This window comes from Rhea pennata, chromosome 7 (genome assembly GCF_028389875.1).
Source record: "Rhea pennata isolate bPtePen1 chromosome 7, bPtePen1.pri, whole genome shotgun sequence".
Taxonomy (NCBI): Eukaryota; Metazoa; Chordata; class Aves; order Rheiformes; family Rheidae; genus Rhea; species Rhea pennata.
This window is the reverse complement of record NC_084669.1, coordinates 22,634,121-22,657,679: the sequence shown is the minus strand read 5'-3', so window position 1 is coordinate 22,657,679 and position 23,559 is coordinate 22,634,121. Positions and strand designations below refer to the sequence as shown.

Below are 23,559 nucleotides of genomic sequence, written 5' to 3'. Positions count from 1 at the left end.
TTCTGGAAACTGGTTAGCATTATTTACAACCAGTTAAAACTCAGGTTTTGCTCATTTTGTTGAAAAGTGTGTCTGGTTTGGCCTGGCAAACACCGCAGTGAGAAATCTGATCACACCTCCTCACACTGGGGTATTGGCAGGAAACACAGCTTACCCGTGCTGTGCTTTGCCTGGAAGCCTTTTCTTTGTACAGAAGCATCAGAGTAAAACCTAAGGAACATCTTGTTAGTAGAAGTCACCACAGGGTTTGGTTTCTTGCTGCCACAGAAACGGCCAAGGATAGGCGACTTGCTGTTGGGCCCATCATATATTTCTAAGTGGTCATAGGCACATTCCTGATGCTGTTCAATTTCAAACTCATTGAAGGTCTGCAGTAAGAACAGAATAAGTAGAATTAAGAAAGATGCTTGTAAATCTGAGTAGCTGTTTAGCAGAGGATGAAATGCCCAAGAAGAAATAGGTCAAATAATATGTCCAACTCCTCACATGCAAACAAAAACAGAATCACATGCTTTCAGATGAAAGTGATCTCAGGATGATGGAGCTCAGTTCATAAGCACATCTTCTGTAGCCTTAACTCTACTGCCTTGCATGCATGCATGACAATGGTCTTCAATTACAAGTCCAATACACTCTCATTTTCCCTGCTGGTAATCCTGCCTAATGCACTGAATGGGCAATTGTTCAGTATTACTTCCTCCAAAGACTCCTTTGGATCCAGGAATTATTTTCCCCAAGGGCATGGACTGGCCACATAGCTTTGGGCATGTCCTGCCACATGCATCAGTCTGCACTGTAAAATGGGGCTGATGCATCCTCCTCAGAGAGGCTGAGGACTGGCACTGCCCTCACTTTATGTGAAGATGGTCCCAGCAAAGTGGCTTGCAAGCAGGGATAGGGAGGAGAGGGCATGTAACTGCCTGTTGCACCTTCTTTTAACAGAGCAGGCCGTGTTCCACAGGCACTGCCTTAGAGTCTCCTCTAAGCTGCCTCATCTCCCTATGCCCCTCTGAGACTTTCTGCCCATTCCTAGCCCAGAGGCAGCCTCCTGGGACCCCCTCCATCTAGCACCCCACTAACCTTTCCTCTCACACAATGGCAGGGAGATATCACTTTAGCAAGGCATAATTTAGCCTGCTTCTCCTCTTTCGCTTTCTGTTACTCACTACTTTCACTCGGTGGCCAGGTGTTGCAGAGATATTCCAGGTGCACTCTTTCCGGCTGGGGTACTTGTCAGGCCAGTTTGGACTGCTCATCATTCCCTCCACACTGCTCAGTTTGTGCTCGCAACCAGCTTGAGAGAGAGAGAGATCAAAAGATGGAGGCATCGAGGCAGGTCTCACAAGGGAACTGTGTTACTGTACTGTACTACCTGCTCCTCCCTGTCCACTGAAACCCTCAAAAGGGCAGAAGCAGAGAATATTTCAATCATTGAATACAGTTTTTTAGGATTACTGCATAGTTCTGGGTGAATCTGTGCCTAGCAAGGCTTATACTTCTGATATCCCAGAGTGCAGCCAGACTAGGCGGCTGAGCTAATCAGACAGCTGGTGCAATAGGTCATCTTACTTCCCTCTTCCTCCACTCCTGTTCCTCCATTTTTTCTCCCCTGCTCCCAAAGACACGGGCTCCACCGAGTTGACGCTGGTGCTATCTGAGCCCTGTCTGAGCTGTTTGTTTTGTTGACTCAGCAAGTTGAATCTGTTCATGGAGAAATCAGGCAAGTGGAGACTTCCTCCATGGAAGGCCACGGGAGCACATATCCAGGGGTGATATGTAAAAATAATGAAATTTTTGAAAGCATCAAAGTGTTAGATCAGCTCAGTCTCTCTCTTCTGACTGAACCTAAGGCTTAAATGATAGCCGGAGCAACAAGTAAACAACAAGGTGGTGTTTCACAATTACTTACTGGCTTCTTTTGCTAGCCCAGCTTCTTACTCCCAACTCTGTCCATCCCTATGGCCATGTGGAGGGCCAGACTGGGGAATAGATCCAGCTAACAAAAACTCTCTTTTTGCTTTTGCTGGAGAATTTTTCAGCTAGATCAGTGCTCCACCTTGGTATGCCACCCAGCTGTACAAACATGCTTCCAATATGGGGCAGGAAGCGCTCTGGATCAAGAAGCATTTGAGAATAAAGACTGCTTAACTTGCCTGGATGTAAGAAGTGGGGGCCTTACCTTCTTTGCAATCATGGCTGTTTTCATGCAGCACAAACCCGTTTCTGCAATGGCATGCATAGCTCCCAAAGGTGTTGATGCATTCGTGCTGGCAGCCACCATTATCTTTGGAGCATTCGTCCTTGTCTGAGCAGGATCAAACCAACAAATACTGAGGTGCCAGCAAGAAACAGGCTAATGCAGCTACCAGCTGCGATTCCCATATCCAAACTGGCAAATACCAATGCAAACTTTAAATCTCTGCTGCTGGATTAGTCCAGTCACATTTTTAGCCTCAGGTATGATTCTTTTCAATCATCTTTCATTCCATAAAATACATCACAAATGTATTTTATTATATAATGTAGGTTTTGAATGATTAAATAGTCCTATTGTTAACAGAAAACTAAGAGCAATGGCTCATTATTTTAGAATAGGGTTCAGGAGAAATATTACACAAATTTATCTACTTAGGCAAAAAATCCACTGGCCCATATTTATATTTTCAAGTTCCTGTGTACATTGATGAGCCCTTATCTTTAAATAGTTTTGTCTGAAAGCACAAGGAACCACATGGAAAAGAGATTCCAAGGTATAAGCTGATCTCTGAAGCTGCAATATGTCTCAGTAGATTTTCACTCAAGTGTGTTTAGCTTTATGCAGAAGCTACAGGGCCAAAGAAGGGCCTGTCTTTTTCACCCTTATGGGACAGTGGCACGTGTAGGTAGCAGAGAAAATGGAAGATCAGACACTTCTATTCCACCTTTTCCATAAGCAAATATAAGCAGTTTGGCTTAGAAAAATTCAGGCTTAAAGTAAAGGGAAAGGATCCAGAAAGCACAGTGGAAACCACTTACTTAGCACCCTCCCACTACATACAGTTCCCTTCACAAACTGTTCCAGCTGAAAAGAAAGTGGGATTTTGTCCCTACTGCTCTTCATAGCAGGTGTTCCTGAATCTCAGTGCTCTGACCTTAGGATCTTTTCTCGGTTTCCAGTCCGGTTTCATTTATCTCCAACTTATCTCCAATTTTTCTTGTGCCTGTGCTTTCCCTGGACTGCATTACCTTCTTCTGTCTCTTCACACCCAAACATATTTCTAGATAAAACATACTCTACCCCATCCTTTCTCTTTTTACACTTAATAAGCCAGTTCTCTTGCCCTGGTTCTCCTCTGCATCTACCTTAATTTGAGGTCATTTTGTCTGATTAGCTGCAAATTGTCCTACTCAAAAATATTTATACTGGTCCACTTCTGGACAGCGTGGTTCCATTTTCACGTAATCTCTACAAATGCCTACCACAAGATGCATCACTGAAACAAAGAGCTATGAAAGGTTCAGACCAAGGGATTAGAAATCTCCAATAGCATGCAAAGCTTAGATAGGATGGATTGCAGTACAGAAGACTTCTGGAAATTTTCTAGCTCTTCTAGTTTCAGAGAGAAAGCTAATGACTCCTGAGGCAGAAAGAACTTCTGGGATCAGGTTTCCCAGTGCTTCCTTCTGCAGGGGACTGGGAGCGTTGATGAAATTCACGCACCTTGGGCACCACACTGTGAAACTGGACCACAAACTGTGCTGAGAAACCAAGATGAAAAAGTCACAACACAGAGCAACCATATTTTTTAGATGTAAATAACCATGCAGTCGGCTGCCTAAATTAAAAGGAGCTTGAAGAATCATAGAATCAGTAAGGTTGAAAGGGACCTCTGGAGATCATCTAGTCCAATCTCCCTGCTCAAGCAGTGTCACCTAGAGCATGTTAGACAGGGTTGCATCCAGGTGGGCCTTGAATATCTCCAGAGAAGGAGACTCCACAACCTCACAGTGAAGAAATTCCTCCTCATATTCAGGTGGAACTTCCTGTGGTTCCGTTTTTGCCTGTTGCCTCTTGTCCTGTCACATGGGACAACTGAAAAGAGTTTTTCCCCATCCCCTTCACACCCTCCCTTCAGGTACTCATACACACTGATAAGATTCCCCCCTCAGTCTTCTCTTCCCCAGGCTAAACAGGCCCAGCTCTTGCACCCGTTCCTCATAGGGCAGATGCTCCAGCCCTCTGACCATCTTCGTAGCCCCGTGCTGGACTCTCTCCAGTAGCTCCATAGAAAATTCACCTAAAACAAGATTTTCAGACAAGACAACCAAGCAACAGAGAAAAAACAGCCACATACCAGAGAAGAAGTGAATTTTGAACCCTTTCTTGGAGACTGTGTTGTCTGATTTGAACTCCAGTCTCATGTTGTTACTGTATGATGTGATTACTTCAGGTTTCTCTGACCCACAGAATTTGCCGTGCAGTTTGGAGTCAGAAGCCAACCCACTGCGAATCTCAACATAGTCATATTTACAGACCTGTCAAGAAAGGAGGAGGTTTCTCAGCTCAATGGAGACAGAACAGAGCTTTTCAGAGGAAGAGGACAGAGGCTTGAGTGACAGGTAAAGGAAACACCCCTATACTCAAGCATACTCCTAATTTCCCCAAATTCTCCTCTGTCTTATAGCATGAGTGTGTTTATCAGAATAGCAGGGTTCCATTTAATCTAGCTAAAATAATTTCCTCCTTGTCTGAAAGCTTGACAGCCTTTACTGAACTTCAGCAGCCTGCTGAATTAAGGAAGAGCACTGCCCCCATTTACAGTGCAGGAAGTAAGACCTGAATGCTTTGTTCAGAATCCATCCCTGGCAAGGCAGAGAACTCTGTTTTATTTTGTTTATCCTCGACCTACGAACTACCTCATTGTTTATTTCCAATGACCTCCCTATAAAAGCAGGCCACAGAGGGGAAAACACCAAATAGGGGATGGAAAACACCTAAAAATATTCAAAGCTAGAGAGAAGATAGAGGGAAAAAAACCTCATTTATAACAAAACAGCTTTAATCTTTCCACTCTCTAGGGAAAACAGATCCCAGCTTCAAGAACAATTACTGCTAATGGCTCTCAAGGGCTGGGAAACAACCAGAAGCTCCATCAGTGGAACACATACTCTTTTGTACCCCAAAGACTTATTCAGTTCTGGGTTATCCAACAATTACACCGCTAAGATACCGGGACTGGTTACGTACATCATTGCCTTCCAGCTCAAACACTTCGAACTGCAGAGAGATCCGGTACTGGGCTGGAGCTACCACCTGCCAGACGCAGTTTTTGTTAGTAGGATATTCCTTGGGCCATCCAGGGCTAGTGATGGTCCCATTGAGCTTGGTGATGAAGCCCCCACAGGCAGCTGGAGAGGCAATAAATGAACACAAGGTTTACTTGGTTCCATCCAGACACAGAATTTGGGCCACATTGTTAGCTAGAAAATAAATCAGACCCTGGCTGGTGGCATGTTTCAAATCCCAGCCTCCGGAACAGGTGTTAAAAGGGGGGTGGGGGGGGGAGCTATGGAGAAAGCAGAAACTTTACTTACTATAAATCACAAGTGAAGAACACACAGCTAGTCCGTGGCTGTGAGAGCTACCTTAACTGCGCAAGACTGATCTCCGTTATACTCTATGGCCTTGGTTTTACTGTGAATCAGCAGACTTGACATACACAACACATCTGATAAGGCCAGCTTAGTAAGTTTACCCATATTTCTGATAGCATTCAAATGCCTGATTTTTGCAACCTAAAATACTTGTAGCCCCAATCCAAAACATACAGAGTGATGACATTTTGTCCTACCAACCTTTGAAGTTCACCAGCTGACTAATTAGAAGGTAATAGAATCCTAGGGAAGATACCTATGTCAGCAGTTTGGTGGCTTGTTACATGTGGGTAGCATCTTAACTAGGGAAAACTGACAACAACTCAGAGACAGTTCTATTCTCCTATTTCCTTTAAAAATTCAGGACATTTCAGCTTCATCATCCTAAGAGAGGACATGGCTTTTACATCAAAGGAATAAACCTCAGTTTGCTATTTGGATGCAAAATTCTACCTGCAATGAAGCAATTTTTTCATTGCTGTTTCCTAGTGGTAACAAGATAAGGCCAGATCCTCAAAATTCACAGCGATAAAAGCTTCCTGTGATTTGGTCCCAGTATCATTTTGCATTAAGAGAACTAAACTAATTAAGAGCAACTTCAATGCAAAAGGCATAGTGAAGCTGCATATCAACTGCAAGTGTTTTAGGGACTTGTTCAAGCACAAATGGAAACATGACCAAGGGTGTTGATGGTAGAGCCAAACAAAACTGACAAGTAAGGACTGCACAAAGCATTTAGATTTTCACCCAAACTTTCCAATTCATTTGTTTATTACCTATAGTGCTTCACTAGTTTTAGCAGAGCAAGAACAACCATTTCCTTCAGTGGGGCCTAGCATTTATCTGAGCAACCTGGTGGTTAAACTTAGATCCCTTTCCATCAGGATGAGCACAGCTGTCTGAGCTGGGGATTATTCAGCTATACGGACCACTCCTGTGTCAAGTGAAAGTACGGAGCAGCAACACAAAGGGGAGTCATGCAGTCCTCACCACAGACCTACATCTGCAGCAGTCTTCTCAGTAACATAGACCTGCTCTGTGCTGAAGAGGCAGGAGAGCACTGGATCTCCATCCTAAGGTATCCTAAGACCAGGATCTTTAGTCCCTGCATTCACTGTCTGTCTCAAAGGAAGAAATTTTCTTGAGGTTTCCAGTGTAGGCCTCAAAACTAAAAAATGTGTCTGTGGTGTGCTTTCAGTATCCAGATGCAATGCATTTTATCTTCATTATGCTGTTGCCTATTGCATTACATTTTGTAGAGTAACACCTGGAGCAGCAAAAGCTATCAACATTGATGTGCATCACTACAATTTCAAAAACTACTCTCTCTGTATTGCCCACAAATGGAGTTTGAAATAGGAGGCTAAGAGTGAAGGCCAGAAAATGCCTGGAAAATTACACTGACTTGCTCAGAACTGCAACAAATTATTTAAAAAATAAGGTATCACTTCCAGAATTCTTTTGCATGCACCTAACTGCTCCCACAAAGTCAACATCAGCCTTGCTCAACAGACTGGCTAAAGCAGAAGCCAGGGCGAACCAGGTCACTTTGAGGGTTTCATTCACAGTATGTGGAGTTTCCTAAACATATCTCAGCTAACAGGAAAAAATAAGAGATAAGACCAACATGTGGATTTCACAACGCTGGTAGCTGCACTGTTTGTGAAAGTAAGCACTTGTTGCAAGAGAGTGGTTCTATAACTATAGTGCTGACAAAAACAGCTTCTATCAAACATGAATGCTTTCTTGTATCAAAAAAATGGAATTGATTCATTATCTATTTTGCATGAGTAAACATTGATATTTTTGTCTACAATAAGCAGGGTTTTTTTTTTTTTTAAGTTTTTCAGCCTTAGATTGAAATATTTTGATTCTGTAGCACTCCTGTCATGCCATCTGGTAGTCAGAGTTACTGCCTTCTGTAAACTGGATTTCTCATCCGAGATTCACCTCCCAAGACACACTCGGACCATTCAACTGTCACAAGGTAATGGCACCTCTCTATGGTGCATTGTGGGAACTCCGATCAGATCATGGATCCCAGGCCAGAAAGCAAGGTTTAAGAGGGATTTAGGCAGCAGAGAATCAGAGTATTTTCAGTTCTTCACTCTAAACTTGATTTAAATGGGAAATGTTGACAAAAGAAAATAGTGGGGCAAGTACACAGAAACAAAGATGGAGAGGAAAGGAGAATCATCTCCAAGCTAGTTCAATTTCATTACTAGCTTAGTATCCATCCTAAAGACAGATGCTCCAATCTGTACGCTACTCACCTTCACAACTCTTCTTATCAGCAGTCAGCTCATAGCCAGGTTCACAGGTGCATATGTAGCTACCCAGTGTGTTCTCACACAGCTGCTCACACCCACCATTGTCTGGCAGAGAACATTCATCCATTTCTGTCAGGAGAAAAACAGAACAAGTCACACTTTCCAAGCACCCAAATTCCCTAACATTTTCCTAGGCAACACTTTGGGGCAGAAAGAACAGAGTCCCGCCTGACAAGCAGAGCCCATGGACCAGGCACTGCAGCAAACCTGACAAGTGCTAAAGCATTCCTACCACCAAAAACTCAAAGGCTAAAAATTTCTATCACCACCCACAGGGCCTAAGTGTTTTTTCTAGACAGATGCAGGAAAACACGATCTCCTGTAAAAACTTTACTGCATTTTGTTCTCATTTGCCCTTTTTTTGTTGTTTTTGTTTTTTATTCCTTATACTCTTAAGTGACTTGACGTATCAAAAACTAGCTCATTATAATAAGCTCATTATAATCATATCCCACTGAATAAAGTACAGCAAAGGACCTGGGAGGACATGCAGATTGTTTTTCCTGTTTGTAGACACACATTAGTTGCTACACTCGATTTTGAAACCAGGTTCTCCCAAACAGATCTCAACAATCTAAGCTGACATTTTATTATAGAGATAGCCAGATTTACTATCTTCTCACCCTGGCTCCTGATTCCATGTACATCCCTTAATAGATTGTTTTATGGACGTGCTCCTGTAAAAGTTAATGCTACGTAGACCAAATGGGAACAGTCCTGATAGCACTGTCTTTCTCAAAGCCTTCGACAGTCAGGAGCCCTCTGCTGTAACAGTTCCAGTTCAAATAGATTTCATTTTCCTGTTTCTATTTGTGGACTTACTAATAAGAGAGTATTGCTTTGCTGCTCTGTGCTTGGACACATTACAGCAACTTCTAATCTGGCTGTTAAATCATTTGCTGAGAGAAAAGAGAGGCTGCAACTTCTATCATCATCAAAAATCCCCATCTTCACCAAGAGAGCGACATAAATACTGGTGTCCTGGCATTAGGCAGCTATATTTTGCAAAGTATTTTATTTCCCCTAACATTCGCCATCAAGAAGAAAGGTACAATGTGCATGCAAGAGAGGCACCTCACTACTAATATTTCAACCATATAGAGATCTGGCTTCAGTGATACAACTGTCACTAAAATTAAGATAACTAACGAAGAATAGTCTTAGAGCTTTCCCTTGAGATATACGTGGTGGAATGGGCATTAGATCTTCGTTATCTTCGTGACACTGTCATCTTGGACCTGACCAAAGACCTACCTTCTGTGATCTGACTGTCTGCAGGTTTACTTTCACTGAAAAGCTAGAAGTTAGCACTGCATGTTCTCACAGGGCATTAATTTCAGTTCAGTCCTTAACTCTGTTTTCTTTCCCAACATTATAAGACATGTAATTGTAGCTCAACAATTCATTAAGGCAAAGTTGATCCAGTGCTCTGTCAGCTGAGGACGGCAGTCTGCAGGTTGCTTGCAGAGCAATCTAATTTGTTCATTTACTTCATTTAAGGAGCATATGCCAATCAGAATCCCTCTGGATAGAGTAGACTTCAGGTCCCAGCTTGAAACTCCACATGGAGCTTGCAGGTATGTCTACACAGCTTTTGAAACTGACATCAATAAGCTCTGCCCACAAGGCAACCTGGCTAGAAGCTGCATAGCTATGGCTACTGTGGTGCTTGGCCCAAGCGAATACACTTTGCCTCTCAGCTGGACTTACTAGCATGGACTCAGTGACACCATAAACACTCATGAACTACAGTTGTGTATCTCAAAATCTATTTCTGGGCATCTTTATCCCAAGAAAACATTTCAGAGGCAGGTGTACTCTATAAACTTGCAGGAAAACTTCATATTATACAGGCCAAGAAGTCTCTGGCTAGTGCTAGACCCCAGAAGGCACCTGTGCCACACAGTCAGTGTGCACTATCACTCCTGAAAGAGGCTAACACATCTTTGGGAAGAAGTACTGACTGTGTCTTTATGGAATCTGAGAATTTAAGGAAGGGAATCCAAGCACTGTGAGAGTTGTCCAGCATCTGGAATGAAACACCACAATACTTGCCAGAGATCTTTTAATCACCCTAAATGGAAGACAGAAATTAAAGTAGAAGAAAGGACTTACACAATCCAAATACTGGCATTGCAGCTATTACGTTCAGAGACAGGTGTACAAAAATAAAAGAGAAACATGATTCTATCCACCTAACAGCAGTTCCAACAGGTATTTTCCAAGCAGTTAGATATTTGCCTCTTGCCTCTATTAAGCCACCAGAATGCTTGGAAAGGTTCAGCTCTTAGCAAAACCTTTGTCTTGGCTCACATCTTCCTGAACAGGATCTCTGTTTAGGAACACATTTGTTTCCTAAAGCAAGCAAATCTTCCCTGGGATTCTCCTTGCATTCAAACTTTCTCCCTCTCCAAAGTTTTCTTTTAGTGTATAACTTCAGACAGTTGTTTTCACCACTTTTTGAACAGTACTAGTAAACTTCCTGGAAAATGTCAGTGTCCCTTGGCATAGATAAATGGGGGCCACATGCTGTCCAGATGTTAAACACAAGGTATTAGTGTGTGTGCTGCTACTGACCTGTAGATGAACCGCTAACATTTTTTTTAGGTAGGTACTCTGTCTCATCAGGGAGGCAGTGTTCATGCCTTAGCCTCGGCCCCATCTACACACTCAAAGCAATTTGCATATAAATTTGACATTGACAGTTGTACAGACAAGACTAGTAAATTTCAACTAAAAATAGATATAAGGGTAACTGATTGCTTTGGTATGACAGTAGGTTAAGCAATGACCGATCCTTGACCTTTACCTTGAGAGTTACTAGAAGACATACCTTTAAAGAAATTTGCTGCAAAGCCTGCTTTATTGATGGTTGCATCTGATGCAAACTTCATCCATATCTTATTTGAGCTGGATTTGACATCTTCTGGCTTCTCATAGCCACAGAAGTGACCGATCAATGGGCTGTATTCAGTGAGGCCATCTCGGATCTCCAGGTAGTCATAAGAACATGTGTCATGCCATTCGATCTGCAAAGGAAAAGGGCTGTGTCTGTACCTGACTACTATGAGAGCTCTGAGTCCTAGCTACTCAGACTTTGCCCACCAATCAGCTTCCAAAGAAGCATCCCAAACAACTGATCACAACTAGGCCTTTGTCTCATGGCTGCCATCGAACATTCCTGCAGCCTAAACCACATTCAAGCACAGGCACATGTCAGTTCTACTGCCATTTCATGGCTATCTCTCCATGAAGCTTGATCCTTGACTATCGACAGGCTGCTTTGCCATGAGAAGCTGTAAGGGACAGAGCAGAACAACTACAAAAAAAACAAAAAAACAAACAAAAAAAAAAAAACAAAGAAAAAGGCTCACGGAATAGCTAAGATGTTGTGGTGTCAGCCCTTTCTTGGACTGTACACAAGCCATAGTGTCCTGTGGGCAAGATGGGGCTTGCATACTAACCCAGGTCCTGCCCACTCCTGTCTTTGACTTATACATTAGTAGTCAGCAAACAGTTCATAGGGCTCCTGACCAAGAGTCTAACACATCCTATAAACTGCTAGCCTGAACCATGATGTTTCTTTAGAGAGTCACAAATATACTGAAACACGCCAAGCCACAGTGAGAGCAACACTATTTTTTTGCCTGATTTCAATCATTCAAATTCATTTGACCAGAATGAAGAGACAGGAACTCATGCTTCCCTATTTAACATGATCAACTATTTTGTGCCCCTCTAATTCCTCCTGTCTACAGTAAAAGTTTTCAAAAATTCATTGTATTTAAACCTTGGCTTGAAAATACCTGAGTGATCTTCTGGTGAGGAGAAATAATGTTCTGAACTATTCAAAAGACTTCTTTAAACATGCTATTATTTAAATCACTTCCTGTTTACTTTTAAAGGACCTATATACACTGTAATAACCATTCAACAGCGCACAGTGACCTTTCTCACCTCAAAGGCTTGGAATGTGATTCCTATGTGAAAGCCCTCAGAAACTGTGATCTTCCAGATGCATTCTTTGGAAGGTCTGTAGTCATCTGGGTAATTGGGAGATTGGATTTGGCCAGCATCTTTGTGAATTTCTCCACCACAAATAGCTTCATAAAAAACAAACAGCAAAAACACAAGATTACAGGCTTTTCCTTAGCTAAAGTCTGCTCCAAAAATGGCCTTCTTCCTCACTCAAATCTGTATTGATACCCCTAATTCTATAAAGGGAATACACAAGTCACGGAAGTTTTTACAAATACAACATTCAATCTTCATGACTGTGTCTTCTGTTTTGTTGTATCAGCCTCCTTAGAAGGTGAACAAATAGGGACAGAGAAGATTTATGGATTTGTATGTTTCCCAGTGCTGGTCACCTTTATAACTACCTAACACCTGGTATCAGCACTAATGACCAAGAGAAGATGTAAAATCATAGAATCATAAGGTTGGAAGGGACCTCTGGAGATCATCTAGTCCAGCCCTCAGCATAGCCCCATATGGGGATTGAACCCATGACCTTGGCATTAGCAACACCGTGCTCTAACCAACTGAGCTAAACCAGTCAGGGTAAAATAACAAATCAAAAAAAAAAAAAAAAAAAAAAAAAAGTGACAAATCTAATCCAGCCACACGATGGCAATATTAACAAGCATGAGGAGAACAGTTCACCAGGAGACCATCAAGCTGACTGCTGGGCATGAAAATTCAAGCTTTGTAGTAAATGCAGAAATTAGTAAGTTTAAAGGCCAAGAACAGATAACTAAATATAAAACATAGTTTAATACAAGAGTAGCAGAGACCTTAAAGACAGTATCAGTTCAGCATGGGCCGACCTTCTGGAGAGCAGTTCTGCAGAGAAGGACCTGGGAGTGCTGGTAGATGACAAGTTGACCATGAGCCAACAAGGTGCTCTTGTGGCCAAGAAAGCCAATGGTATCCTGGGGTGCTCTGGGAAGACTGTTGCCAGCAGGTCGAAGGAGGTGATCCTGCCCCTCTACTCAGCCCTGGGGAGGCCTCATCTCGAGTACTGTGTCCACTTCTGGGCTCCCCAGGACAAAAGAGACATGGAGCGATTGGAGAGAGTGCAGCGTAGGGCTACAAAGATGATCAGAGGGCTGGAGCATCTGCCCTACGAGAGCTGGGCCTCTTTAGCCTGGGGAAGAGAAGACTGAGGGGGGATCTTATCAATGTGTGTAAGTGCTTGAAGGCAGGGTGTCAAGGGGATGGGGAAAAACTCTTTTCAGTTGTCCCATGTGACAGGACAAGAGGCAATGGGCAGAAATTGAAGGACAGGCAGTTCCGCCTGAATGTGAGGGGGAATTTCTTCACTGTGAGAGTGATGGAGCACTGGAACAGGTTGCCCAGAGAGGTTGTGGAGTCTCCTTCTCTGGAGAGATTCAAGGCCCACCTGGATGCAACCCTGTCTAACATGCTCTAAGTGACCCTGCTGAGCAGGGAGGTTGGACTAGATGATCTCCAGAGGTCCCTTCCAACGTTACTAATTCTATGATTCTATGATAACAGGTTAATGTTACTCCATGGTCAAACATACACAGACACCCCTGAAGGTGGCAAAAGAATTTTTGGCTGTGCCTAAAATGAAACAAATGCAAAGCACTGACAGTAAGTACAAGAGAGATGACCTTACAATGGCATCTGCTAGACATCAGTCTACCTCACACTCAGGATCTCCCCACAACGCATTATGTTAGCAGTTCAGATGAAGGTTGCTCTACAATGTCCCAAAGGGTGCTTGTGTGAGGTTATGTTGTCTTGGTTTTGCCTGGTGAATTACTAGTATTTAACAACTACCTATTTAAACGCACTCTTTTGCTGAGACAGCGCTATTCTTTTTTGCCGTAGCATCCAGTGCTAAGGCCAAACATCATTAAATACTTTTAACTAAAATTTAGCTACAGAACACAATTCAGATTGAAGTTCAAGTTTATATATTCAGAGGTAGAAGTGGTGCCGAAAAGAGCCACTGGGGGACTCTGCAAAGAATTGTCACCCCTACCTAACAGAAAGAGGACTGCAAGAGCAAAGACGATGAATGACGGTTGTTTAATAGTCACAAAGCTGTCAGCCAGCACGCAGTATTTTCCCTGTTCACTGCAGTAGTTCACACTGAAATTCAGCTGAGTAGCTAATATACTGGAAGAGCTTATTGCAAAATGGAAATAACATCTGCTGACAGAGCCTGAGAAGTGAATAACCATGCCAAATTCACAGTGTCTGGGCTTGTTGGCAGACCCCAATTCTGGACTTCCGAGCAGCTTCAGAAGATAGGCAATACCAGCCCAGAGCAAAGCTGTTTCCTACTAGCAGTGCTGCAAGGCGATACTACCAGCAATTTCTCCATCAAATCGTGAAATCAAGAGGAAAAGATTTTCTTGGATCTCATGAAAGAAAAGGAACAATACGACTGAACAGTGAGGACATTTTCACTGCACTAACTTTCTGTCATTTACACAATCACAGAATGGGTAGAGTTGGAAGGGACCTCTGGAGATCATCTAGTCCAATCTCCCTGCTCAAGCAGTGTCACCTAGAGCACGTTAGACAGGGTTGCATCCAGGCGGGCTTTGAATATCTCCAGAGAAGAAGACTCCACAACCTCTCTGGGCAACCTGTTCCAGTGCTCCGTCACTCTCACAGGGAAGAAATTCCTCTTCATACTCAGGCGGAACTTCCTGTGGTTCAGTTTTTGCCCGTTGCCTCCAGTCCTTTTGCATGGTACTATTGAAGAGTTTTTCCCCATCCCCTTGACACCCTCCCTTCAAATACTTACACACATTGATAAGATTTAGTATCAGATAATCCTCCCTTGATGGGGCTACTTGCTTCTATCTCTTTCCTCCCAGCTATTTAAAACCTTATGGTCAAGAACTGGAGGAAGCCAAACTCAAAGATCAGCCCACACCCCTGAGGTGCCAGTAAAGTTCAGCTACATGGGAGTTTACAAGCACTCTTGGTAAAGCAAAGGAAAGAGAAGCTGTGGTAAAACTCATGTTTGCTTTTTAACATGTGAGGGAGAAGAGTTCTAAAGAAAAAGAGGAAGTAACAGGAACGGCAGTTAAAGACTTCAGGACAGTTCCTCTTGGAAATAAAAGTTACCCTTATTGCTTGGACAAGAAAGTCATTCAGCAGCTGAGAAAACTACCTGAAAATGAGGAAATAAACAGTCCACTAACAGAGCTTGAATCAGAGGGAAATAGAGATTAAGAAAGATTTTTGGAAACATTCCCACTTTGGCAAATAAAATATGTAGAGAAATACAGATAATCTTTAGTATCTTCCCCTTTAACAAGAGGGGGCAGAGTTATGGAAAAGCTACGAAATGGGCTATCACTGTTTCTGGGCACAAGCTGGCTTCCATCAGTAACTCTCTGTGCTTGCTGTCAGGCTTAGCAGTATATTTTATACCTTCCCAAAGGGAAGCTTCTTGAGGGAAAATGTTACATAAAAAGCAAAAGCCTTGAAGAGGTAGGAAAATACAAAGAATCAGAGGGATGCAGAGTTCAACGACTAGATGCACAGTCCACTTCCACTTCACTTTCTGTGAAGCAAGTATTGCTCATTTTCACTCAACATTCAGGATCATTTATTAATTAATCAACAGCAAATATGGAAAATTATCCAGAGGAAACAATGTTTTGCAAACTGACTTTGGCAGACAGCTAATATCAAATAAATTTTCTTTCAGTATCATTTATCAATCTGAAGCAAGATGCCATATTAACACATATGATGAAGAACAGAGAACTTGCTTCCCAAGAATATTGCCGAGCTTGCTTTTTTTTTTTCCTCTCTTTTTTTAAAGTTAGACCAGATATTACTGGAGAGTAACCTGCTGTAAAAATTAAGCTGAGTAGCCCACAGAAGTAACAAACCAAAATAAAACAGCATAGACTATTATAGACATACTAGTTTGATCACTTCTAATTCCAGCAAACTACCATAAAAGGGGTGTTACAAACAACATGGTCCAGGCAGCAGCTCCTTGTCTGGAGAGAGATAAAAAATAAGGTAAGCTACCTCTGTCTCTGGGGTAACAATTCCTCTCGAAATCATATTTTTCTTGTGAAAACAATTTGCTAGCCCCACACTGTCATAAAACCCTTGTTTTATTTGCACTTCCCTAACAGTATTGTGTTTTCTTCACTTCCATTTCTTAGTTTCATTATTCATGAATATATTGGACATTCAGCATTGGGTTTCCAATGTCATGCTTGTCTCTGTGACTGCAGAAAGAGGATGTATCATCGGAACTAATATAGTCAACCTCAATACTGTTGATAACACTGGTACTTCTAAGAAAATGCTTCTTGCCCAGAAAACAAAAGCTTCTAACACATTTTAGAACCACTGTTGTCAAAATTAGGCATATCTGAAAAACAGACATTACTGATTCATTAGTCACTTGGGCAACACTGCTCCTTGTCTGAAGCAGTCTCAGCCTCCCAGTGCCATTCAAGCCTCTGAAGCATCTGAGCAGCAGCAGAAGTGACACGCTAATTTCCAAGCTTCTGTAAGTATCACATACAAAAGAGAAACCAAAGAAAAATCTTCTGCATTTGAATTAAGTAAACAACCCAAAATAGGATGCATTAAGTGATATAAACAGATATAAAATCTATGAACAGAACCTTGCCTGTTGTGCTTGCCTGAGGTTACTAAAAGTAACCTCAACTACATACAGCACTGCTGCTTGCAGGAACCAGTTAGGGCAAACAACAGAACCATGGCCTATGAACAGAAGCCATTGCCCTGTGCTGCCAGCCTATTCCTGAAAGCAAATGTGATGATCTAGTTTGTAGACCCAGGTCATGTCCCCTGAAACAGCCTGCAAATTCTGCCAGTACCCTTAAAAACAAGGGTGGGGGCCATGTCTAACTACACGGTGAAGCAGAACTACTGACCTCGTAAGTCCCTGCATCGAGTTCTGAAAGTTCCATGCAATGTGATAGAGTCCTTCTAGCTAAGGGCCGTACCTTCATAGATCACAAAGAAGCCTTTGCCTAGGATGTTACTGCTGCTCCGGAACTCGATCCACAGCCTGCTGTCTGTGGAAATTACCGGTTCGGGGATCTTGTCGCCACAAAATCTACCTAAAAAGCAGGAAAAAGACAATCAAGATTTCCCAGCTGACTGGCAGCACAATGTAGCAGGCCCTGAAGTTTCCAAAAAATGAAGAAAATATGTGGTTAAAGCAGCAGTGTTTGTATAAAACATTCATGTTTTATACACTATTCATGTTTTTGAATTATTTTCTCTTTTTTCACCCTTAATTCATATTCTCCTAAATTATTAAATTAATAAAGTTTTTTTCCACCTGAGACCAGAATCCAGTATTCACAAATGCAGCCACCATTGCCCCGGTAAATTAAACGGGGCTCTTGTTTTGACCACTCAGTTGGGAAGATGACCTGACAAGGGTAAGGAATCATCCCTGCTCTCTTGAGATGTGCCATTCCGATGAGAAAGAGGGCTATGCAGATTTCTTAAACCACCATCTGACACAGCTCATCCTGTAACAAGTGCTATAGACCCTTTATCTCTTCCACTCTTCCTCCCCCAGTAAATCTACCTCTTCCAAGTTAAACTTCTGCAGTCATTCAGTCTTTAATCCTCAGTAGCAGCACCGGTAAATAACTGAATCCCAATAGCAAGGGAGAATCCTGAAACAGAGCAGCTGCAAATAGCAACTGCCAGAGTAGCCAGGACAACAGCAATAACCCTAATTTAGCCCTGGTCTTCCTCTACCTGTTCCAGCCCGAAGCTCCTCAGAGCACAAAGCAAACACTTCAGTATGTACTGAGAGCATGAAGTTCAAACATGGTGCTTCCCTTCAGCTGACACTGGCAGGGCTGAATTCTACTAGGCCTGGGCACCTTGTCCAATTGAATCACCAGACCAGAGTCTTTTTCGAAAAACCTCTACTAAGTAAAACTCCATTGATGCCTTACCTGCAAGACAGATCCTTAGTTCCCCTAAGCAGGCTGTGTTAGTGACTCCCTACACTGGAAAATGAGATAGACAGCTCAAGGCCTGCTGACTGTGAGGCAGAGAAGTTTGTTGTTTTTCTTCTGTATGAGGGGCAGAATGGTTGGCATGAGCCCTGTGCATTAAAAGCCTAGAGCCCCCCTGCCTAGTCAGCTGCCCCTAAATACCTTTTTTCTCTGCCTTCCCCTCTTTTTTCTTCTGTTAAACCCCCACATCTAAATATTAGTCCAGACCCTCACTCTACTCACTTCCTCCATTCTGAGTTCCTTGTACCCCAAAACTGCCTAGGACTGCTTGTGCAGTGTGACAGGCCCACAGTGTATCAGCAGCATCTCCCAACTCCACTTCCAAAGAGGATGCTAACAAATAGCATCAGCACTGCAAAACTCCTTCCTCTAGGGTCACTGAACAACTGCCTCTTAGATTTAGACTTGAAGTTTAACAAGGACATCAAGGAAAAGAAATGCAGATGAGGAACTAGAAAGAGCAAAATCCTCACAGTATGATAAAGGGCCCATTCATAAAAAGTTATACACAATTTAAAGGCTGGGATTTCACACACTTCCCTGGGAAAATATGCAGTGCACATGTATTTTTTTTCTCCACAAGAAGTCTGTGCTTTCACAATTCACACTAATCCCCCTCCCCGCCCTCTGCTGAATTGCCGCCTGTCTGCTCTTCCAAGCTAATTTCATGGGCTCAGCCCCTTGTGGGAGCTGTGACCACTCATGTAGCCTCTCATTACAGATGGAAATGCTCACAAATCCACCTGCGTTAGGGGGAGAGAGAGGTGCTTCACTTTTGAAATACCTTTCAATTACTCAGCAGAGAAAATAAATTATGAGAAAGTAAGTAACAGCCACTGGAGCAATGTGATGCATGTGCTGTAGAAACCAGCAACAGCTGCTGCCAAACACAAAGCAGGCAGGAAACATTAAAAACAGCTGCCAACACTTTATAGCAATACAGGTCCACAGAAGCCTCTAGAGAGCAGCACAGCTCCAACCTAAGAACTTCATCTGGCATTAAGGTTGGAATTTCCAAAGGGGCCAAAGTGGGCGGTGCACCTCTGTAGCCCCACTGACCATGCTGTCTGACCAGCGCAGATCTGTGCTGCAGCATCAGGCACAGCATCCCTAAAACAGCTGGTGATGCTACGCAAGCTGATTGTTGTCATCTTCCTTACCTTTCAGGGAGGAAGGGCTGTGTGCACCATTTTATGTACAGGGACATGTGAGATTAGGAGACACGGTCAAGATCAGAGTCAGTGGCAAAGTAGAAAAAGAAGCCAGAAATCCTCACTACCTGCTCTGAGCTCTCCTTTCCCTACAGCCATGAGGAACTCACCAGCTGCCGCACAGTCTAAGGGTTTTGCCAGGTGTCTCGCAAGCTACTCCTGGCTCTCTGGACTAAGGTGGAGTCAGCAGCAACGCAGGGTGGGAGAAGACTTGAAGTCTTTTGATAGCAGGAGGTGGAAGAATAGAGAGGACACTGAAGAGGAGCTGTATTTTCTTTAGATCTTTGGGAACAGTATTACGGTATAGCCCTTGCGCAGTTGGACATTCTTGGCATGATCAATTATCTCCTTGCCCAGAGGCAGGTTCCCAGCTGGAAGTACAGAGGTCCAAAGTACCAACTACTCTGTATTTGTATTCTCAAGGAGAAATAATGGCAGGACTTTGAGCAAGAAGCTGTATGGCTGTTTCCTCCTAACTGCCTGACAGTTCCACTTGGGCCTTATAGAAAAGGGTTTAAAGTGGTTAAAACTCCACAGATCACCTTTTTAATCTCAGCTATGCCCTTAATTTTCCTTTGTGCCTCAGTTCTCAGGCTGGAAGAGGAAGGAATAACGCTTTTGCTGCTAAAGGAGCTTGAATCGTTTGGTATGAATACCCTGACACCTCTGGATGGAGACACTAATGGACACCAGTGCACTGGCTGGACATGGGCACCTTAAAGGTAAAGGAAGGTTTTTGCAATAGGCTCAAGAAGAACACACAAAATGCAAGCAAAATAAAATAGCCTCTCACCCAGTAACGGAGCCTTCCTCCAGTAGCCATCACGCACTTCAATATAATCATACCAACAAAGGCGACTTTTAAACAGGTCCATTGATGTGAAGTTTAACATAATCTGTAAAGAAAAAGGACATACTTTGCAAAGAGAGTCATTTCAAAGAGAAGGCTCTACAGATTACGTGCTTTATCTGCTATTACGCTATATAAGGGAGCATGCAGTAGAAGACACCTGGACAACAAGTTGGATTTTTTTAATCAACTTTCACCAAAAATAAAGGCTTCCCAGGGTGTTTTAAATTAAAAAAAAACATATATACATACCATACACAACAGTAGATAGTACAAGTAACTTTATTGTTCATTCTGTAATCCATACAGTCATTGCTCCTCAATTAGTAAAAGGCTACTAAAAAAGCCTTATTTTGTTCTTTCAATTAAAAAATAAAATCTTTGTTTTTGATTAATGTCAGTAATATAGAGAAACACATTGTCCAAAACCACAGAGGTCTGAGATTTGTTCCTTACAAAAATGACACTTCTTGTAAGAAATAGCTAATTTTGATGACACATTTCCACATTCTGGCAGTTATGCTTATATAGTTACTGTGATTCAACAGTGTTCAGTGGCTTTACAGAGCAGTATTTAGTTTGAAAATGTTATCCCTTTGGTCTCCTTCTTCCATAACAAGGATTATGGGCCCTGCTCCAGGCCTATGGAAGTCGCTGCATGGGATATACTTGTGGCATTATGTCCTTGCAACATTTTAACTATATCTTATTCTACTCCTTGCCAAAAGAATGTTATTAGGTTAAAACAGATATTCTTCTCCAAAAGCAAAGTACTAGATCTGGCAGGATGTACAGAATGCTGGTAATGATGTTACTAACTTTTTTCTTCAGACTTTTGCAATTCTCTGACTTTAGACAACAAAAGGAGATTCATCAGGAGTTTCTATGCAGACGAATACTAAAACCAATATCTGCTCTGAGCTAGTGTCATTGCTGTGATACTACAGTGTACCAATTATTGCATTTGTTTAAACATGGCAAAATAAGTAGAAGCACTTAATCTGAACTTGATCTTCCTTTTTTTTCTTTTTTTTTCTCTCTTTTTTTTTAATACCAGTGTTTCAGCATTTAGATGCTGGGTTATATCTGATGTAACTCTTCTAAAGAGGCTGAGGAACAAAAGGATAAATTATAGTAGCAGAAGTAAAGTTTACACTGTAAAAGCCACACTGTAATTATTTCAGAGCCTGGATTACTTATGATATCTCTTCCCCCTGCAAAGCTCTCCCTGAAGTTCATGGTGGGGGTTCATTACTGCATAGGACTAGGCCTGTAGGCAACAGAACTGAGTCTAAGAACAAGATGACTGCTGAAAAAAAAATTGAACTTTGCCTTTGTTTGTTTGAGTCAGAGTCTTAAAGGCTTCTCAAGGGTGGTCCTCAATGAAGTTGCTCTGCCGAGGAGCTCCAAAGTCAGGCTGCAATATGAAGGGTCTAAAGGGCTGGTATTTATGAATTAAGGGAAGATTTTATTTCTACAGGAGAATCAATAAAGCAAAAGGAGCTAGAAAGCAAGTGGATGGAATAGCTGGTTGATCTACGCCGGGTCTCGGCATGATTCCTCTGACAGGGATATTCTGCCTGTGTGACAGTGGCAAGTAACCAGCATCACTTGTGATTCCTCCCGCTCCCTCCAGGAACCCATCCTGTTGGCACATTTTATGCAACTCAACTGACTGACAACGGGCTTTGAAATGTGACTTCCTCAGCTCTCAGCTCAGTCAACTATCAGGTGGCAAGCTGAGTATGTGAGGAAACTATCCAGGAAAGGTTTTGCCTTGAACTGAAAGGAGTGAGTTCAGAGGTCAACACATTGTCCCCCAAACCGTAAAGAGATTCTACTTCAACATTGCCTCTCCTCTCCTCAGGACCAAATATTCTTGACCCCTGGGACTCCTTTCCTGCAGGCAGGTGAGTCTCTGGGATGACAAAGATGTTGCTCAGGAGCCTCCAACTCTGCACTCTAGAAATCTAGAGCATGCTGTCAGCTGCTAACACTATTGTCACATGCAAAGCCACATGTCAGAGAAGTGCAGAGCACACCTTGAGCTGGTGTTGCACCTACCTTCTCCCCTGGGGTCACTGAGATTCTCCAGACACAATGGGAATAGGAGGGGTAACCGTTTGGAAAGCCAGGGGCTGAGAAATTCCCAGTTGTGTCCTGCAAGGTCTCTCCACAAGCTGCCAGAAAAGAAAAAAAGACAGTAGCAAGGAGTTACCATTTGAAAGACATCAGGGTCTGTTAAAGTGTTTGCACCTGGCTGTTGTATATAGGTTGTGGCTTGTACTCTAAGGATGCTCATTCAATCCTGGCTGGCAGTAGCCAAAGGTGCCATTTACCATCTAAGATCTCACCAAAGGAAGTGATGTGAAAATCACCAGGATTACCAGGTAGAAGTTTATCAGCCCAAGGACAGTGAAACAGCCTCTTAAAAAGGCACCCTTCTCCCTCCCACTGCATGCTAGCACATTTAGGCTTTACCTCTGTTGAGGAGTATCTTATCCATCAATCAAATACAAAATATTAACCCCTCCACAACCCCAAGACTGCTGCCAGCAAATCTGTTTTCACTTTATTATATGCTACTCAATACAGTTCTCCTTACATACTATTGTTAATTGCCTTTTTGTTTGTTTGTTTGTTAAAACACTGTAACCAAAGCAGGGCAAGCTCTCCTGTGCTTAGGCTCTGGCTGTCCAGCATCCACTCTGCTGTCTCACTGCACAAGGTAAAATGTGAACATTGCAGCTTCCTCTCCTCTCCACCTTGCCTTTTTTTATGGCCAGCTGCCGTTGATGAAAGGTAAAACCCAGAATGACTTCTGGGAAGCAAATAATATGCACAAGCATATGTTGTTTAGGGAATGGCAGCTTCCAACATCTGGGGAAGCACTCACTACCACAGTTCCTGTGGTAAGGTAAGTCTCTGAGCCAAGGGGACTGAGCTGGAACAAGGAAAGAGTATGTACATGTGCAGAGCAGCTGACTGGCTAGGTCAGAGGATCTCACATTTCAAAGCTCTCATTTCCTTGAGAACGCTCACCAGACACATGCAAATACCCATCCAACGAAGTAGGGACCTTGGCTTTCTTGCTTTCCAGTTGCTTTTTTAATTTCATAAACCACTGATGTTATAATGCTGCCCTTGACCTGCAACTTGGTTTCCTCAGTGACAGCAAGGCAGCCCCCAAAAATCCCTCATTAAGCAGTAGTGCTTTGAAAGATCTGACAAGACCAAATATCTGGCTTTTTCTCATGGAAATGCCAGTGGATGCTTCTCTGTCTGATGCTATCACATACTCATTAATTTTCAGCCATGGTCACATTTAGATGGGCAGGTCGGAAGTTGGAGGTGAAAAGAGACTGGTCCCATTCAAGAAGTTTAATATCTTCCAAAAAGGGAAAGGGAGTCACCTAGGCCAGAAATTCTTAATTTCCCTGAAGTACTTTGACCCACAGCTTGACAGGTCAGACAAGATGAACAATAGGCAGGGACACAAAAAAGGG

At 42.7% G+C, this 23,559-nt stretch overlaps 1 protein-coding gene across 1 annotated transcript in view; it reads right to left on the bottom strand.

Annotated features, from left to right (window-relative positions):
* TLL2 (tolloid like 2) overlaps window positions 1–23,559 on the bottom strand; it is a 97,221-nt gene that overhangs the window by 2,782 nt on the left and 70,880 nt on the right. The window contains exons 9-19 of the mRNA XM_062579883.1: window positions 22,118–22,233; window positions 19,997–20,099; window positions 16,955–17,071; window positions 11,922–12,067; window positions 10,798–10,993; window positions 7,908–8,033; window positions 5,228–5,388; window positions 4,335–4,515; window positions 2,180–2,305; window positions 1,167–1,294; window positions 155–368 (exon numbers count right to left, since the gene is read on the bottom strand). Of these exons, the coding sequence (XP_062435867.1) occupies window positions 155–368; window positions 1,167–1,294; window positions 2,180–2,305; window positions 4,335–4,515; window positions 5,228–5,388; window positions 7,908–8,033; window positions 10,798–10,993; window positions 11,922–12,067; window positions 16,955–17,071; window positions 19,997–20,099; window positions 22,118–22,233 (1,614 nt within the window). The remainder of the gene's footprint in view (window positions 1–154; window positions 369–1,166; window positions 1,295–2,179; window positions 2,306–4,334; window positions 4,516–5,227; window positions 5,389–7,907; window positions 8,034–10,797; window positions 10,994–11,921; window positions 12,068–16,954; window positions 17,072–19,996; window positions 20,100–22,117; window positions 22,234–23,559) is intronic.